The 19,463-nt window shown below is 49.9% G+C and overlaps 6 protein-coding genes across 6 annotated transcripts; 3 read left to right on the top strand and 3 right to left on the bottom strand.

The window, feature by feature from the left end:
• Positions 1-710: 710 nt before the first annotated feature.
• N7481_003977 (uncharacterized protein) lies at positions 711-2,302 on the top strand (the record flags this gene model as incomplete). Its single annotated transcript, XM_057263196.1, has 2 exons — positions 711-1,868; positions 1,928-2,302. The coding sequence occupies 2 exons, from the start codon at positions 711-713 to the stop codon at positions 2,300-2,302; spliced, it is 1,533 nt and encodes a 510-aa protein (XP_057124857.1).
• Positions 2,303-2,782: 480 nt separating this feature from the next.
• N7481_003976 (acyltransferase family protein) lies at positions 2,783-4,087 on the top strand (the record flags this gene model as incomplete). Its single annotated transcript, XM_057263195.1, has 1 exon — positions 2,783-4,087. The coding sequence occupies one exon, from the start codon at positions 2,783-2,785 to the stop codon at positions 4,085-4,087; it is 1,305 nt and encodes a 434-aa protein (XP_057124856.1).
• A 3,734-nt stretch (positions 4,088-7,821) lies between these two features.
• utr2 (putative cell wall glucanase (Utr2)) lies at positions 7,822-9,207 on the top strand (the record flags this gene model as incomplete). The annotated part of the gene is made up of 2 exons (XM_057263194.1): positions 7,822-7,927; positions 8,003-9,207. 2 exons carry the CDS (start codon positions 7,822-7,824, stop codon positions 9,205-9,207), a joined length of 1,311 nt encoding a protein of 436 aa, XP_057124855.1.
• A 2,757-nt stretch (positions 9,208-11,964) lies between these two features.
• N7481_003974 (alkaline phosphatase) lies at positions 11,965-13,846 on the bottom strand (the record flags this gene model as incomplete). The annotated part of the gene is made up of 2 exons (XM_057263193.1): positions 11,965-12,269; positions 12,334-13,846. 2 exons carry the CDS (start codon positions 13,844-13,846, stop codon positions 11,965-11,967), a joined length of 1,818 nt encoding a protein of 605 aa, XP_057124854.1.
• A 227-nt stretch (positions 13,847-14,073) lies between these two features.
• Positions 14,074-15,008, bottom strand: N7481_003973 (uncharacterized protein; the record flags this gene model as incomplete). The annotated part of the gene is made up of 2 exons (XM_057263192.1): positions 14,074-14,273; positions 14,450-15,008. The coding sequence occupies 2 exons, from the start codon at positions 15,006-15,008 to the stop codon at positions 14,074-14,076; spliced, it is 759 nt and encodes a 252-aa protein (XP_057124853.1).
• Positions 15,009-15,712: 704 nt separating this feature from the next.
• On the bottom strand, positions 15,713-18,632 carry hmt1 (putative vacuolar ABC heavy metal transporter (Hmt1); the record flags this gene model as incomplete). The annotated part of the gene is made up of 3 exons (XM_057263191.1): positions 15,713-16,967; positions 17,047-18,194; positions 18,288-18,632. 3 exons carry the CDS (start codon positions 18,630-18,632, stop codon positions 15,713-15,715), a joined length of 2,748 nt encoding a protein of 915 aa, XP_057124852.1.
• Positions 18,633-19,463: the final 831 nt, after the last annotated feature.

Below are 19,463 nucleotides of genomic sequence, written 5' to 3'. Positions count from 1 at the left end.
AGAGAGAGTGCGAGTGCGTGGTTATGTGTGCAAGTCAATATTTTGGATAATGAAATTTCCCTCCAATACCGAGAAGATAAATCTCGAGATGGTAATCAAGGAACGAATGAGGATAAAAATAGCGAAAACGAATGTGGTGAGAAAAACGAATGTAAATAAAATTTTAAGGCGTCCATGGAAGTACGGCACCCCTCCAATCTTTTTAGGGCCCAGGGTCAAGCGGCTGAGTAAATTCTTCTCTCACGCCAGCACACACCGTCTAGTTAGCATCGCGTTAGTTCCATTTATTCTTCAGGGGCTTGTGATTTAAATTTCCCGGTCAGGCCGGCCAGGCAGTGAGACCTTGCTCGTGTTTTCGGAAGGAAGAAGCACGACCGGCGAATGAGCGTGCAGAAAAAGGAGCCGCATGGCTCGGTTCCGGTCCGCTCCAACCTGAAAAGTGAGATCTTGGCTCGGAGATGTCTTCTAGGGCTGGCTAGGCTGGCTAGGCTGGCTAGTGGCTACCCAGACCCTCGGTAGTCGAGAAAACCTCGTGAGACAGTGGAGGCTTAGTGGGGTTGTGTTGCAGCTTTACAGGGGCAATCCCCGTTTAGCCGATCCTTGGCGAGTTGCTAAGATCTGAGATACTCCGAAACTAAAGAGAAAAAAAGGAGGGGCTCATCTTTTTTATCTTGGAATCTCCATTCTTCTGTGAGGAACACGCTGCCAGCATGTTCCGCGCATTCTATAGAGACAACCGTATGGTCCCATTGGGGATCATGCTGTTGACCTTTATTATTTTTGTCTATCATTTCGAACTCGACCGCCAGGGTCCACTGGGAGAGATCCCCGCTGCAGCCATTCCAGACAAGCTTGTCATCGATACCCCACGAACACATTCCAACCCGATCGTGGAAATCGTGGACTCTGTGGACGAAACTGCTGAGCAGTTGTCGCACCCTGCCATTCCTTCTGCAATCCCTTCTAAACCGAAAGCGCCCTCCAGCAGCAGCAGCAACAGCAAAAGCACCAGCCATTCTTTACATTTACCCAAAGCCGTCACCGCTGACGATGTCATCCTTATGTTCAAAACTGGCGCCACAGTCTTGTGGAAGCGAGTCCCCATTCATTTAGCTACCAGCCTTTCTCCTAATCGCATCAACCATGATAATGTCCTTCTTTACTCCGACTATCCCGAAACCATCGGCGATTGGGATATCATCGATGTCCTCGCCAACACATCCGATTCAATGCGCAGTTCGGAGAACTTCAAGCCATATCTTCAACAAGAAGATTATGAATCGCGCCAAAACTACGCCGAGATGTCCAATGTCCCTGGTGATGCTGCTGGGCCTGCGGGTGGCTGGAAACTCGACAAATACAAATTCCTACCGATTGTTCAACACGCCGGGGTGAACAAACCCGATGCAAAGTGGTACATCTTTATGGAAGATGACTCGTACATTTTCCTCCCCAATCTGCTCCGTCATTTGGAACGCTTCGATTACAAGGACTCTTGGTACCTGGGAAGCCTGGCCTGGATCCACGGCGACTATTTCGCCCACGGTGGTTCCGGTTTTGCCCTCTCCAGGGGGGCATGGGAACAGAGCTTTGGAAAGGATCCTAAAATTGTGGAGAAATTCCAGGTTTTCACCGAAGAGCATGGCTGCGGAGACCACATCCTTGGGCATGTTCTCAAGGAGTATGGCGTGCAGTTTGGCGAGACCTATGATGAAGCCCGTTTCCGATATGGGTTCAATCCTGAATCGCACTGGTCTACATGGTTTGAACAGGCCAATTGGTGTTCGCCGGTCTATAGCTGGCACCATACCCACGGAAAAGACGTGGCCCGGTTCTACAACCTCGAGCGATCCTGGGACTTTGAACAGGTACGCTATCTATTGACCTTTCCCCCCCGAGTGATAACTCAGACGCTAACATCTAATAGGGTCCTTTGAGATTCCGTGACGTTTTCAAGGCGCTGGTCGCCCCCTACCTTCATTCGCGAGTGGAATGGTGGGACAACTGGTCCTCGAAGTATGAGATCCGGTCAAACAACGCCAAAGATGCCGAGCCTCCAAGTTCGGTCAAGGGAACAGATGTTTGGCGTAGTGCCTGGGAATCAGTAGATTCCTGTGAGGCGGCCTGTAAATCTTGGGCCGAGTGCATGCAGTGGTCTTTCTACGAGGATCGCTGCAAGATGGATAGTATGGTTTTGCTGGGTAGTGGGATTCCTGAGGGCGACTCCCGCCGCCAAACCACCTTGCCCTGGGTAAGTGGATGGCTGTCTGAACGAGTCGAGAACTGGGAGTGCCAAGGATAGAATCGTACGATATACAGAGTACGAAGTAGAGTGCACATAGTGGCTATGACTAAATCATAATATTTCTCCTTCTTCAAATCAGGATTTGATCAGTATTCAAGACAAAAGTCAAAAATTCAAGACAGATGGATCCTCGATATAGCCCGGATGGGTGCATATGGGGCAGTGGCTTTGTAGATCCCGCAAGCTTGCGAGGCTCTAAATTTATCTCCCCACTATACGCGGAGTAAGACCGGTGTGACTCTCGAGAAGCTGAAAATTTATTTTCGCCTTCATGGCTATGTACTCCGTACTGTCTCAGAAATCATTGGCCTAGTGGGTCAGTCAGCTGTGCAGGGTTTGAAGAGTTGCAATCCACCCCGCTCAGACATACGCTAGGCCTCCCACGGATTGCTAACCCCATCTAGACATCCTCTTTTTTTGGGGGGGGAGAGTTGTTTTTCATCACTTCTCTCTCTTCTCCGTTTGGAGATGAGGACAATGGATCGCACTACCTGGCTCGATGGCCTTCGAGGCATCGCAGCGGCCATCGTCGCTACAGATCACTACTTCATGGGCGGCGTGCTTGACTCTGCCTTTCTATCCTTCTGGGCTGACCCGCCGGAGGAAAATCGCCGTTTAATTCAACTGCCTCCCATTCGCCTCCTTTTCGCCGCACATGCAATGGTGCCACTTTTCCTAGTAATTTCGGGATATGCCATATCTATCAATCTTCTCAGATTGCGGAAAAGCAGCCCTGCCGACTTTGTACGCCGGTTGTCTTCCGCTGTCACCCGACGCATTTTTCGCATCTACCTACCCGTCTTTGTTATCAGTGTGATTTCACAATTACTTTACCTTTTTAATATTTACAACTGGACCTTCGGCGATGATGCTCTATGGGGTCGGAAGCCCTGGACTGCGCCATGGCTGCACATCACATTTGTCTTTCGCTACATGATTGACAACATGAATATCATCAACTTTCAGGCAAACCCAGGCCTCAATGGCCAGCTTTGGACCATGCCTTTTGAGTTCCGAGGGTCTTTGGTTGTCTATATCACGGTCCTAGGACTGGCCTTCTGGCGTCCGCAGATGAGACGTATTGCGATTGCATCGCTGGCCGCATATTGGTTCTACTTTGGACAGTGGGACCTATTTGCTTTCCTGGCCGGTCTCTATCTTGCCGAAATGCGCATTTTGTCCTCGATTTCAACAGAGGACGAGACCAGTTTGCCTTTATACAACGAGAAACTCTGGGCATCGATCCACTTCAAGGGGATCAATCTTGCCATGATCCAAACATTCTTTTGTTTTACATTTGGTTTTTGGCTGGTTTGTCTTAGTGACGATGGCTTTTTGCCACCAGGGTATCAATTCCTCAGTTTCTTCGAGTCGTCTCGCTGGGAGGGTGACTGGGCGATAGTGAGCAAAACCTGGAAAACTACAGGCTCATTGCTGGTCGTTTACGGGATAAGCAGATCCCCAGCTCTTCAACGGCCGTTGGATTCTCGTCCTATTCAATACTTGGGCAAGATCTCGTTCTCTCTTTATTTGGTCCACCAGTCTGTGTACCATCTTGTGCGTGACCCCGTCTTGGGCTTTCTGTGGTATGTGGCTACGAGAGAGTCATATCCCGGAACCCCGGAGGCGAGTAAATACACGGTTCCCTTTGCATTTTCGTGGATTGTCGGGTTCGCTATAATTTCTGTTATCAATTTGTACGTCTCGAGTTTATTCACAAAGTTCGTCGATGAACGATGTGTACAGATTGCCAAAAGGTTTGATGGTTGGCTTACACGATAGACTGTTACGATTTTGATATACTTTTAATCTAAAAGAATTCTTCTCATATGTTCAAAAGTGATGTTTCTCCTTTATTATTCCTAAAATGATGGATACCATGAATAGATTCTTTCCGTGGATGAAAAATGTGTTTGGTCGGTCTGGACAACCAGGACCAAACCACACGGGAATATATAGCAGCGCAGTTAAAACTCAATAAAGATATGGGGGCAATGATGCTTTCTTACTGGGATGAATTGACCGAATTGAGCACTCGGGTGGTTATGTTACCATAATAGCATATCGAGCGGTTCTTTAAGAACAGCATCTACTAATTTCGAGCCCGAATAAGATGTGAATCCACAACATCGAAGGTCATTAACTTGGATAATCCAGGAGAAAGGCAGGATCTTAAGGCTTTCAGCAGAATAAATTTCAGAACTTCGATCATAACCCAGTTTTTCTCGCGAGGGCGAGAGTATACTACCAAATCCCCTCAAAGTCGGTTGACTATGAGAATTGTTCGATCAGCCTTCTCTAGGTGCGGACATCATTACTCAACCAGATCCAGACGCCAATTTGATCAAGCCACATCTATGAATGACAGCCGCTGGCTAGTCCGGATCTCAACCTGGCAGGCAAAGTTGAAAGGCCCCAAACCCCCAACTTACAATTTCAGAGAAAGAATAGCAACAAAGATCGCAGTAGAAAACCGATAAAGGAAAACCTTAATTCCAAGAAGTAGCCTCATTTATCTACTCAAGATCTGTTGCTAGGTTGAGAATATCATTCGCAGCGATTCGCAGCAGAGAGCTATGTTGTTAATAGGCAAGCCGGGGCGATCTCACTATAATATCGTCTGCTCATTGGCGTCTTCTGCTCAGTCCCGTCTGCCGTCAGCGATCACGGAGTGGTTTTTACTAGGAAAAATTTGTATCTCGGTATTAGTGCTCAATGAACAGGGAATATTAAGAAGCAGCTTCGATTTGAGGGTAATCAAGCCGCCGAGAAAGAATACATCAGTGTCGCCAAAGCCCTTCCAGGGCATGAGATGAAATCAAACAGAACCCAATTGAGAGTTTCGAAATGCCCAGTTGCTACAGATGAAGGAAAGTACTTTCTGAGGCCTACAATTGAATGACTTCTCTGTGTACGGCAGATTCTTCTAGATAATGTTAGCGGTACCCTAGGGTAGTCATAAGCAGTTTTCGAATATTGCACTGAGAAGGCTACCAGCGGGGGAAATCATCCTCTCATAATCTTTGCTTGAATACTTATTGTCTGAAGGAAGATGATCTGAATACTCCGTACATGTACGAAGTCCGAGAAATTTGAAATCTCGGCACTCACTTACCGAGACGAACGTCTCCCCGACGAATAACTAGTCAGCTGACTCTCATTAATTTCAGAGGGCGCGATGATAGCAAATAACTCTGTGAGATCCATTCATTTGCTATCTTGACCGCCACTTATTCCACGGTATCTTTAATCACTCGATAGCAGCCAATAGATTAGATGGTTTCAGGTAAGATGGTGATATTCATGACACTCCTTGAAAGCCTACTTGTTCGCCAATTAAGATGGCGCGGGCTTCATTTCCACCAACTAGCGTGTTAGCCTGCATGTGGATAAGCAATCACACCGTACGATACCCCGTACAAAGTGGTGTGGGTTGTACAATTCGTGGGGCGCGTGCAACTGCAGCGCCATTCTGTCTGACGCGTCTGTCTAGAATTACTGCAGGTGGCACAGATCCAATTTCTGCTTTCATGTGCATGCATATGTACGGAGTACATACTCTACAGACATGCTATATGCTGTATGCTGTACACGCATACACACGGTCTGTATGCAGGTCCAATTTTGATGAATACGTATGCCATGCATACAATTGATACTTACATCATACGTGCTCTCCTCTTTTCTCTGTACAGATAGTTCCCACCCCCTCCTTTCTTCCCTTACCTCTAGGTGACACATTCCGGGGCTCGGACATAAACAGCCACCGATGTAAACAAAAATCGAGAGTTCACATTTCTTCCAGAAGGAATGTGGTTGCCGCGCAAAAAGAGCTAATCTTGGCTCTAACTATGGTTCTATTGATGGCACCTGACCCTGGGCAACAATCTGCAAAGTACGGAGTATAGAGTAACTGGCTTGGACCCCCTGACTTTTGGCCCCCCGAAGGAGCAAAGTCAAAGAAAAGCAGAGCTGTTGCTCCCCAAGCGATCAGCGGCGCAGCTCCGGGTGGATGCGCGACCGTAGGCGCCCAGTGGTCAGTTGGACAGGACAAGGTTCCGTTGCACTGGATCGGCAGCTGCTCGTTCCTGAGCTGGATTTCTGTTGCTCGGGGGCAGCAGTCGATCTCCAGGGCCGAGCACGTTGGGGAGGTATTCACACCCTTGCAATGCTTGGCCGAGCCTGAGGGTACTTGGCTGATGCTGGGCAATACTGGGCAATACTGGGCAAGGTCCTTACGCGATCTGGGCTAATTGGCGCCCAGAATGAGGAGCTTGGAAATTACCTACGGGTAAGGCTCCGGGACCTTCAATGAAAGGAAATTGGGAAATACATCAGGGAAGAAGCTAGGCGAGTGTAGCCTGGTCGGTTAGCGCCGTGGAGAGCTCCGGAGGGGAAAGGGGGGGCGAACGACCGTGGCGAACTTGGTCGGGTGTGGGCGACCTACCAGAGAACGCATGAATAGCCAGGGTATTTAATGTATTAATGGTTCCGGTCAGGCAGAGAAATTCGCTTGGATCGGATTATATGGAGCACAGAGTACCCATGGGGTTCATCCGAGGGTGGAGAAGGACAAGACTGAATTTTTCGATGATGTCTGTACGGAGTACATAATCTTGATGGTAGGGTACTCCGTACTACTCGCCTCAATGGTTATCGGCACAAACACCTGGGGTGGAAAATGTCTCAAGTGGCGTCCAGTGGGAGCACGGGCATGGGTCGGGTTCGGTCATAGGAGATGGGAACCTTGATGTGTGATACTGATATTGTACTGATATTGTACTGATATTGTACTGACATTGTACTAATACTGATACTATTGAATTTCAATATTCGTCTCATTTGCAGGGTACGAGGGTACGAGTAAGAGTATCTATAATTGAGAATCAGGGTCCAACCTAATATTTCAGTCCAAGTACTCCGTACGAGTACTCTTGAATACTCTTGAGTGTAGTTGAATACTCTGTACTCGTACTATATCCGTACCGTACATGTACCCAAATGACACTCGCACAGACTCCGTGGACCGGTGGAGCAGCCAATGTCAATGGTCTGCACTTTCCAAGTCCAATCCATCTTCTTGGCCCACTTCCCAAGGGTTATCCCTAACTGTCATTGGCTACTGTGATAAGGGTTTTCCCTTTGAGGTTAGCATCACCCGCAATGAATCCCTGGTTGTTTACCAGGGCTCTCAGGTCACCAGTGAAGGCCCTGGTAATCCCATTACCATCTCCTACTAAAGCAGATGCTCCCCCTCCCAGGGGCGAAGATCTTCTTTTCTTTCTTCCCTCAACGCCAATACAGTTTTGTGCTGTCCTTCGTTCGTCTTCTTTTCTCTTTCGTTTTCCCACTTTTCACTTCATCCCACAGTTCGCTCGTTTGTCTGTGGTGTTTATTCGAAATCCGCCAACTCCCCTCCCCCCCTTTCATTGTACATTCTGTGGTTTCATTGAAACGCACATACCCACCTGCCACATACCCAAACCAAACCGAAGTACATAAAATAATCTAAGACAATGGTCCGTTTCGTGACCTCTCTCCTGGCCCTGTCGGCTACCGCCTGGGCTGCTTCTTCCTGCAGTGCCAGCAGCCAGTGCCCCAAGGACAAGCCTTGCTGCTCTCGTGAGTACCATACAATACCCGATCCGCCTATGTTCAATCGCATTCACATTCGCTGACCTTCTTTTCGCGATACAGAATATGGCGAGTGTGGAACTGGCGCATACTGTCTGGGTGGTTGCGACCCCCAGGCTTCCTTCTCCGTGGGCTCTTGTGCCCCCATGCCCGTCTGTGAGAGCAAGAGCTACAAGTGGGACGACCTCGACGACACCATCCTGAACACCAAGTATCTGGGTAACGCAACCAAGTCCGACTGGACCTACAGCGGTTTCCCCAAGATCGACGATGGCAACCTGGTCATGACCATGCCCAAGAACAGTGTCGGTACCCTCTTCGCCAACAACCACTATATCTGGTACGGCAAGATCTCCGGCAAGATCAAGTCCAGCCGTGGAAAGGGTGTTGTCACTGCTTTCATCCTGCTTTCCGACGTCAAGGACGAGATCGACTACGAGTGGGTTGGTGCCGACCTGACTGATGTGCAGACCAACTACTACTGGCAGGGTGTTCTGGACTGGCACAACAGCGGCAACGCCTCCATTGACGGCGCCGACACCTTTGACACCTGGCACACCTACGAGATCGACTGGCAACCCGAGCAGACCCAGTGGATCGTTGACGGCGATGTCAAGCGCACCCTGAAGAAGTCCGACACCTGGAACGAGACCGCCAACCGCTACCAGTACCCCCAGACCCCCGCCCGCCTGCAGATGTCTCTCTGGCCCGCTGGCCAAGCCAGCAATGCTCAGGGTACCATTGACTGGGCTGGTGGTGAGATCGACTGGGACTCCGAGGACATCAAGGACAAGGGTTACTACTACGCTAGCATCGCCGAGGTCGACGTTGAGTGCTACGATCCTCCCTCCGAGGCCAAGAAGTCCGGCAACACCTCCTACATCTATACCAGCGATTCCGCCATGGAGGCTGATATCGCTATCACCGGCAACGACACCGTCCTGGGCTCCCTGGGTGCCACTGGTCTCGACATGGACCTTGGTGCCGGTAGCAGCAGCACTGCCACCGCTTCTGGCAGTGACAGCGTCCCTAGCAGCAACGGTGGTGGCTCTGGCGGTATGTCCGGCAACAGCTCCACCAGCAGCAGCAGCAGCAGCAGTGGCAGTGGTAGCGGTAGCTCAACCACCAGTGGCGGCGGTGCCGCTGCTACCACCACTGGCTTCAGCCAGGGTGGTGATGGCAACGGTGCCACCACTGTGAACGAGCGTGCCCTGAGTGGATCGCTCTTCGCTGTCCTGGTTGCTGTTGTCGTTCTGGTGACGCTGTAAATTTACCCATCGGGTCAAAGTTCTTGCTTCTCTCTCTTTTGCATATCGAGTGTATCTTTTTCCTTCTCCTGCATGTCCTTTTGCGTGCCCCGCTTCTCGACTTGTCCCTTTTTGAACAAACCTAATGAACACCATCTTTGGCACTCTTGCCTTGTTCTTTTTCCTTTTCATTTTCATTTCTGACTCTGTCTCATGGCTTGATCCCATATATGTCCCCACTTTATATCCTTATGTCCTTCTGAATACCTCGGCGTTCTTCCCGTCCACGGTCACGCTGTTTGATTATGTTCCTGCTGATGTACTTCTACTCCCCCAATCGGGGATTTCCTGCACATGTTTGGAAAAATGTCTTTCCACAGGCGGGATTCGTATATCCCGTCCTGGGTCTGTGATAATGGGTGGTCTTAACTCAATTCAATATCTTTCGTTAACTCCGCTCTTCCCCTACTACCGGTAGATCGTACACTAGTCCAAACTTTGCAATCCCTGCCCCTTTTCATATACGGAGTATACTCGACCTACATACTCCACCCCCGTAGAGCAGACGTTCAGTCAAGCTACTTGATATGCAGGGGTATTGCCTGGTGTGGATTTCTGCACGGGAAGGGTTCGTCTGGTTGGATGTTGTGGCATTGCCCCTGCAGGATCATCCCAGCTCCACTGTTTCACCCGTCTCTCGTATTCTAACATCCACGTGGGGGCCATTGCGGAGAGGGAATGCTGATGGATCTCGTGTAACATCTATGGGGTACTCGGTACGGATCTCGTACTCTGTACCTGTATTCTGGGGTTGTGATATCGGCGACGCCAGAGTATTTCTCCAAGCACTGTGCCTTACCCAGATAGTATACCAGTATCATATCATTCGCTTAATATTGGTGATCTATCCTGCTAGCAACACACTACCTACTGCTTAGAACTTCACAGAACAAAGTCTTGTTCTCAATCGGCCTGGGCAGCTTCGGTCTAGAGACGGAAGTAGGGGCAGCAGTAATATCCCACTGATCGAAGTTGGAGGTGTGCGAGCTTTGTACCATTGCAGGGTCGAGTGAACAGAATGATACTCCAAACTAGGTCCACATAGAAGATAGCTCGCTCATACTACTACCTAAGCAACAAAAAAATGAGCCCCTAAGTTGAAGTGTCTAGCATACCAAATGACTCCAGGAACCAGAAAAAAGATGATATGCGTACCGTGGTAGCTGATAGCTCATGAGAAGGGAAGTTCTATGCCTTGTCAAGATGTATAGTGTCCATGGATGACTGAGCCAACCCGCTCTAATGCAAGTCCAAAGTCTCTAATGATTGAACTATATTGATGGTGGAAGGTTTAACATAGATAAGAAAATCAAAACCAAGCGTTGCGTATTATTGTTCACGGTGTATGTATGTGGATTTGTTTGACAAACCGCCTACAAACCAGCCTAGGTTTGATACCAGTACTGCCTTCCCTTCTGTGAAACCTCATAAAGGTCCCAGAAAATATGAATCTTTGAGTATGCAGGATCAAACTAATGATATCCGCTATTTTGTGACATTCATGTGCGGAAGCTTTTAATCGGAGACTGCACCTTTGTGACTTATTGGTGAATACTGAGGTGAACTCTTTCCATGAAGTAATTTAGACAATCTCAGGTACAGCATTGCAGAAAGTTCCGTAACAGAATAGTCCCAATACAATCATTTCTCAATGCTTATAAGCTATTCATCTACTCTTCGCCATCAACACACAGTGCATAATCAAGCTTCCGTATCTCTAGATCAGCCGTCTCCGCGACGAAGCAACGATTATCTGCTCTCTTGACTCCTCTGAAAACTACTAGCAGTAAGTGTTTCTAAATACAGCAAAATCATCGATGTATACCGTGACCCACACCCAGCCTCCGGTGGATAGCATCTAACGAATTTAGAATCATGTGTTTTTACAAAGGCTATACATACACGTGCCAGCACACCTGCTTTAAAATCCACCTCTTCTGCCCCCAAACTCTACGCCAACTAAACCGCATCAATGATCCCGTCGAGCGAGAAGCCTACGATCTGCCATTTGACCCTAACATCCCCGGTTGCAACCCACGGTATATAAAGGATACTAGGACGGGGCGGCCAGTCACAAGTTTCTCTCTTAGTAGGGGTAAACCACTGGAGATGACGAACATTGATTCTTGGCATTTCAATATTGAAGAAGCCTGTCCTTCTTGCAAGGATCATCGGGGCAGTTGGGTCCATTAGTATTGGCATCGCTGGAGCTATCACTAGGTCTAGTATGACTTGGCTTGGTTCAAGTGGGTGAGACCGTGCTAAGATGGGTAAATGGGATTGGTAGGCAGAGCAGTAACTACCTGGTTTCCATGGGTACTTCTTTTTCCTCTGGTGCACTATGCGTAGAGCTATCTGGAAATACAAACCTCGTTACGTAGTTCATTGAAATCAATATTGTGATCCTTGTACATCGCCCCAGCTCTGAAAGTCTAGCTCTGACTCAAGAGGGGAAAAAACCATATAAATGGAGCTGACAATATCCAATGTGTAATCAGGTTGAGAATTTTGATGCTACTAACACAGGAGTTGTATTCGTGTTGTTTACTATTCCCATGGCTACTACTTACTGCTACTACTTGTTGTTACATAGCAGAGAACCATATTTTTAATAAATGTTCATTGTATATCGAGAATATTCCAAGTAGATCGAATGCACCGCCCAAAACGCCAGTTGTAACAATAAAAACCCGAAAGCCCAAAAGCAAAGACTCATTCCTAGTGAAGTCCACCACACCCGCAATCATCTAAAGATCGCTTCTTGAATTCGTGGTGGTACGTGTCCAGCCCATCGGTCTCCTCATCGGAGCCGAGAGGATCACCCATCCAACTATATTTCTCCAGATCAGGGGACTCCTCTGCCTCTGTGGTCCAATAGGCAGAAGACCGGAGTTTCTTGGTGACGGCACCGACATCGAGATCAAGATAATCTGCGAGGAATTGACCGACTTCAATGTTCTCATGGTTACCTGTTAATGGCCAGGCATTCTTGGAGGAGGATGCATAGATGTTGACATCGGCAGCTGGGGAAGTTGAATGTTAGCACATGGGTCTTTCCCAAGCCTCAAACCGGGACTATTTGCTTACCTGAGTGACCGTGGGTGGACCAGCCAATCTGGGCTCTACGGCTAATGATGTCTGCAAAGATGTATTGCGTGGAAACGTCAGGGTGGAGCAAGTGTTCTACCTCTTCATCTGAGGCATCAGTCACGCCCAGGTCCGTCTTCAGAATGTCGAGGATATATTCTTTCTTCTTCTTGTCGCTCTTGTCCTTTCCTTTTCCTGATGTGTACTCGTTGAGTTTATTACCAGCATACTCACTGGAGTGCTTGGAATCAGCCAGAACCTGCGGGTACCATAGGTAGTCCGGGTAGTCCTTGTTGAGTTGTCGAGCAGCAGCCAGACCGCCAGTTTCGTGGTCAGAGGTACCGACAAGAACACCAGGTGTACTGTCCTTCTCCAGGAATTCGAGCACAGCGTTGAAAGCCCTGTCATATGCCATAACCTCATGCACTTGAGCAGCAGGGTCATTACCGTGGCCGGCGTGATCAATACGCGATCCCTCAATCATCAAGAAGAACCCTTGCTCACTGTCCCGGGTTGCCTCGCTCAGTGCAGTCAGCGCAGTGCGGGCCATCTCCTCCAACGATGGGTAGACATCGTTCTGGTGACGGCGATCGACCTCATAGGGGATGTCCTTTTCGGCAAAGAGACCCATCAACGGCAGCTTAACTCCAGCACCGCCATTCAGGGCATCAAAGCTAGCTCGGTCGTCCAAGTAGTTGAATCCTTTCTCCGCGGCCAGTCCCACGATATCCCTGTCATCAGCGCGGCAGCTTCCCTCGGTAGAGTTGGGCAAGAAATGGCATCGGCCGCCGCCCATCAATAGATCGACTACCCGGCCCAGAGGATGCTCGCCCACCTCCTGTTGGGCGATGCTGTCTTCGTATTGTCGCAGATTGGCATGCGAAGCAAAGCAGGCCGGAGTCGCATCCGTCAGACGAGTCGTCACAACCAATCCAGTCTTGTATCCAGCCAGAGCAGCAGCCTCGAGGACAGTTCCGCATGGAGAGTGGTCGGGGAGCACCGAGATGGCTCCATTGTAGCTCTTGTGTCCGCACGAGAAGGCCGTCGCTCCGGCGGCGGAATCCGTTACCAGGCTGTTGCTGGATCGTGTGCGGGACTGACCAATGAGGTGCTGGTCCAGGATGAGGGTATCGTCGATAGGCAGGCCTTCGGTATGCTGTCGGAAGCTTCGCGTCATCGAAAGACTAGTCGGTCCCATTCCATCCGACACCATGAAGATCAAGTTGCGCTTGCCGGTCGGCTTTGCACCAGGACCCCAGTGATCCTTCGGCGGGCCGGCGTGGTTCTTCGACGAGTCATGCTGGTAAACTACCGCAAGTATGATCACAATAATTGTGGCGATTAGTGCCCAGGCAAAGAGACCGATCTCTGTCCAACGGCGCCAGCCTCGTCGAGGGACTTCATTATGCCCTGTCGCCTCCCCCGTAAGCAGGGCATCTTCCTCCTCGGCATATCGAATAGATGAGCGCTCAGATGAAACGCGCGGAGCCAGAAGTGGCTCTTCCCGCGACATTATGATTGATGATAAAGTCGTCAAGAGCTCAGGCACAGCTCTAAACTCCCTGATGGTTCCCCGACAAGTGTGGAGTAGTCGAGGACCGGGCGAGGGGGACCCTTGATTATCACGTGATCTTGGATGAAGTTACTATGTTTAGGCACTGTCAATTAACTATGCCACTAATGTACATGAAATTGGAGATTTCTCCGTTCGTAACCTAGGTATATGATCGTCTCTTTGCCTTATTTACGCGGCTTCCACCCAGTGGGGATCATAGCCGCGGCGACCTCCTCGACACCTCGCTCCGTAGCCAGCAAGTTAAACTGTCCAGCAGCATTCCGGGTATCCTGAATCTCCACCCGAATGCCCAGGGCATTGATATGACGCTTAGTCTCAGGCGACAAAGGCATCGCGGTGTCACCGAGGCCAAGAATGAGCATATCTGTTCCAAAAAGTCAGCGTCAGTCCTCAAAAAAAGGCAACCGATACATATAGTTTCGCCTTAACTCTAGCGTCGTAGCACCGGGGAAAAACGAGCTTTATCACCCGATACGCCTAAGCAAGGCGACCCATGACTGAGTGACTAACTGACGCTCTAGTTCGAACTCTCTCACATACCTGGACGAGGCCACACGACACTCAGTAAACCCCACACTTCTTCGGGCAGCTCAAACTGGCCCTTGGCGTTGACCATCGCCGCCTTGGCCGCCTGGTCATTCGCCACGCCTTTAATGGCTCTCCAAGGCCGCCACGCAAATGGCTCGCCACCGATGAGGAGCAGCGCATCGCCATTCCTGATTCGGACCCCGTTGCTCAGATCAAAGCCCGTGTCTAGTGTGGCGTCGATCGCTGCTGCAGGGGCTGCTGCATTTGCTAGTACGTCGAGGGTGTCAAAATCCGTCTGGGTCTCTTCTTCCGACTCTGGGCCGCGGTCGGGTGAGGTAGGCTTGAGCGTGTGGGAACGTGAGACTAGCCGGGATGGGCGGCTAACTGAGCTATTGTTGCGGTATGTGGATGGGATGGAAAACGACGTGTTGACAGAGGCGCAGAGCGAGCCATATGACGACGAGGTGGCGCGAGGAAATCGAGATGCGCTACCTCCGAGGCTGAGAGGACTTGGGGCGCTGGAGAGAGATGTGCGCAGGGCGCGGAGGAGCTGAGGCGAGGGAGAATGCATTGCGGGGGGAGGTAGCCAGATTCTAGGTCCCGGGTGAAGCGTATCTTGGGCGATAATCAATGGAGTTGGGGAATGGGGGAAAGAAGTTGGGGAAATCTTGGCTGAAGAGAGCTGGAACTACCGGGGCTTGGCATCCACACCCGGCGCCAACTGCTGCCAGTACTCCGTAGGTGCCTACCACCTTAATGAATATTTATCATCATGACTTTTACTGCTCCAGAAATCCGAATTGCTCGCGCATAGTTAATTGAATGTCCTTTATATTAATATATCCGTGTCGGCGGCCCTAGTGATTAATCTAGTTTTTTTTTCCGGGTGTCCCAATCGTGACCGTACTGCACCAGGTTGATATGAAACAGGAACAAGGACCATGTCATACGCTTCGTAAATCCCTCAACGCCAAGAATTGCAAATGAAAAATAGAATGAATCGCAAGGCGAAAAACAAACCAGACACCAAAAGATGAAATATCCGAAAAGAAAACAAAAGAGGGCGACAAAAAAGAAAGGGCTTGTGTCGAAACAGCCCAGGACTCACGCCATCCCAATTTCTCCAAAAGAAAAACATTACATTCCCACTTTTTTGTTTTCCTCGGTCAAAAGTATTATAGAAAAGGGCATATGCACACATTGAAAGACAGAATCAGTGTGGAAGGGCGAGTGGTTGCAAATTGTGGAGTCTGTACAGGCCGACCACGAAAGGTCTTAGTGAGCGGGACGGGCGCTGCCATTCCGGTCTTCGTCCGATTGACTGGAGCTATCGTCGCTATTGGTTGCGTTTCGTATACGCTCCGCACGGTCTTGAAGGACTTGGGCCTCTGCAGCGGCTTTCTGTGCCCGAATTTGCTTCCGCCACATACTGGCGTAACGACCCTTCAAGGCCAGGAGCTCCTCATGAGTACCGCTCTCGGAAACTTGGCCGTCCGCCAGGACAAGGATCTTATCCGCTGTCGTGATGGTACTGAGACGGTGGGCAATGACGAGCATAGTTCGGCCATGAGAGAGAGTGGAGAGCGCCCGCTGGATATGCTCTTCCGTATCGGTATCAAGTGCCGCAGTCGCTTCGTCAAGAAGAATAATTCGAGGGTTTTTGAGAATAGTACGGGCGATCGCGACACGCTGTTTCTCACCGCCACTGAGTCGAAGACCACGCTCTCCGACCTTGGTGCTGTAGCCATCCGGGAATGCCATAATTTTGTCATGGATGCTAGCGGCACGGCAGGCCTGGTAGACAGCTTCATCAGAAACGCCCGGGTTCGCGTACTTCAGGTTATACATCAGTGTCTCGTTGAATAGCACTGTATCTTGCGGAACCACTCCAATATGTTGACGCAAAGAATCGATGGTGATGTCTTGGACATCATGGCCGTCGACACGCAATGAGCCCTTCTCGGCATTGTAAAAGCGGAACAAGAGTCGGAACACAGTTGACTTGCCTCCGCCAGATTCTCCAACCAAGGCGGTGGTAGTTCCTGGTTCGCAGTGGAATGACAACTGATTCAACGCAGGCTTCCGTGCGTCATAAGCGAACTCAACATTCTGGAACCTGATGTCACCCTTGCACATACTCAACGGGGTGGCACATTCGTTGTCAACCACAGTAGGCTGTTCCCGGAAAAGCTCCAGCATACGCTCAGCATTGATCAGGGCAGATTGAATGGAGCGGTAGAAAGTGCCGAAGAAGTTCAAGGGGCCTTGCAGTTGGGCCATGTAGATCAACAGAGATACAAAACGGCCAACATCCTGCTGGCCAGTTGCAACCTGGTAAGCGGCGATGAAACAAGTGAGGAGTAGACCAATCATGAAGACAGTGTTCTGACAGGTGTTGAGTAGTGTCAGTGAGAATAGAACATGGTATTCCGCCTTTTGATACTCATGAACGGCGTCACGGTATCGGTTGAATTCGTATTGCTCCGCGTTGAAGTACTTCACCGTTTCATAAGACACCATTGAATCGTTCCTGGATTGTGAGTGAAATGTTAGTAGTGCTCAGCTAGGTAGAAAAGAAACCAGAAAAAATCGCAAACTAATAAACTTACTTGACAGCATCCTCTTGCCTGGAAGCATTGACCATTTGTCTTCTGATCTCAGCTCTCCACTGCGCCATGCGAACGGTGACATAAAGATAGCCAAAAGTGGAAATTCCGACAACTAGGGCGTAGTAGACATCGAAATAAATCAGGAAATACCCAATAGCGATGATCAGATCGAACAACATGGGGACAACCTGGAATGTGACTTGTTCCAAAAACGTATTGATGGAGCTGCCCTTGCTCAGTGCCGAAAGCACTTCACCAGTCTTCTTTCCCAAATGGAAGTCCAGACTCAACCCATGAACGTGCTCAAAGGCAGCGGTGGAAAGCTCCATATAAGAATACTGACTGACCGGAATCCAGAGGCTGGAGCGCAAAGAACTCAGCGATCCCTGGCCACCCTGGAGCCATCGAGAGAAGACGTATAAAAAGATTTCAATCCACGGGACGTGGAATGAGCTTGACCCTTGCTGGTCCACCAGAGCTGTTGTGATATTTCCGACTTGTATCGGGACCAAAACATTGACAACTCGCTGAAGGATCACCAGGGTGAAGCAAGCCACCACGACGATCTGAAGACGCCGCGACTTGGATGGCCACAGATATGGGAAGAACAGGGAGTAACCCCTAAGATATTCCCACCAACTTGTAGAGGGCATCGTTGTTGGGCGTACCCAGGGATCTTGGGGTTTCGCTTCTGAGCGAGGAGCCCCATTTGTCGAGCCGTAAGTGTGGCCATTGGTGTGGCCATCGGTATGACCATTCTCTGCTCCGGCGGGATCCAGAAGCCCGGTGGTTTCGGAAGCACCATTCACACCGCGATGGGCATGCTCATCATGACTCTTGAAGTTGATGGAGTTGCAGACGTAAAGGAGGACCAAGGCGAAGAGGAAGAATATACGGATACTGTTGGAGACTACCTCCATACTCTCCCAGGCGGTCATACTCCTACGAAGTCGACCGCCCTTGGGATCTCCAACAATGGGTTCATGGTGGGGCGAGGTATAAAACGACAGGGAGGTGCCCAGGATAACCAATTCGATGGGGATGGCGACGGACCAGCAAACGAGTTGAGCGGGAGTAGGGGATGGGGTAGTATCGAGTAGGGTCATGAGAATGACAGCGTAGTCGAAAAAAGAGCCGACGATGTAGATCTGCGATAGGGTTGGTTAGCTTTGGTATCTTTGAAAACGCCGGCAGATTTCGCCCGCATGAACCCCCCCGAGAGGGGCGGCTTCCCAACTTACCACCACCGACTGACCCCGCCACCATTGCTCCGATCTAGCAAGCACCACATGGGTAATATAGATGGAGGCATCGGCGAGGAATGTCAGTAGAACTCCAACTGAGAGCCAGTTGAAGCAATGCTTGACGGTCCGGGAGAAACTCTGCGTCTTCTTCAGGGAAGAGCTACGGGCCCGTCGGGGGAGAGCACGTCCACCAGGACCGACATTCTCTGCATCTTCCTGGTTCGCATTGCGAGCGATGACCATAGTATTGGCGACAAAAGCCACGACGAAGAGGAGGAGGAGGATGACCGGGTAACATGATCGTAGGTAGTCGAGCAGCTCGCGAGCTGCTTCGGGATCCATGATGGCCGAGCCGTATTATTTTCTCTTTCTTTTTTTTGGCTCTTCTTTTTCCCCGGAATCAGAAAAGGAAAAAAGAAAAGAAAAGAAAACAAGGAAAGGAAATGAAGGGAAAAAAAGAAAGAGATATTCAGACGAGTTCCATGACACAGCGGTGTCCCCGACGATCCGGAAGGAGGAAGAGAAAGAACGGGTTCGGGATCGGAAACGACCTTTTTGGTGGCCAAAAGGATCGACGCGAGGAATGCGGACGGACGCGGGGAGATGGCGAAAATGGCCAAGTCACACTTCAAACCCCACGAGTATCGGAGCTTTTTGAGAGCAATCGAATTTCAAGCTAATCAAGGTTGCAGGGTTAATTTCTTTCTGGTTTATTTGATTTTTTGCTTTTTTTTTCTTGCTCTTTTTTGTTGTTGATGTTTTGGGGTTGAGAAAGAAAGGAGGGCGGGGGGGGGTGCAGACGGAGGTGGCTGGGGGAGAGACAGAGGGAGATAGAGAGAGGAGAGAGGAGAGAGAAGAGAGAAGAGAGAAGAGAGAAGAGAGAGGGGAAAGGAGGATGGATGGATGGCCTTTTCTGGCTTTTCTGGAAGTGGAAACACACTCCAGGAAAGAGTGGCGAATCCACCAAGAATCAAAAATGGAGGTGTCCAGAAGGTGCTTTCAGGTGTGTACAGTATGGAGTACACTGCAGTACTGCACTGGAGTATAGACAACACCCAAAATGACGGTGTGGATGCAGGTGCTGCAGCTAATACGGCTCCACTTGGGGGGGGTCTAGTACGTACTGTAGAAAAAAAAAAGAACCCAGCTCACCAACTGCCAGTATGATCCCGA

The sequence above is a fragment of the Penicillium waksmanii genome (assembly GCF_028829765.1).
Source record: "Penicillium waksmanii strain IBT 27052 chromosome Unknown utg000004l:1.0-5674109.0:1.0-5678898.0, whole genome shotgun sequence".
NCBI lineage: Eukaryota > Fungi > Ascomycota > Eurotiomycetes > Eurotiales > Aspergillaceae > Penicillium > Penicillium waksmanii.
The sequence above is the reverse complement of the archived record's forward strand: the minus strand, read 5'-3'. Positions and strand labels throughout refer to the sequence as shown.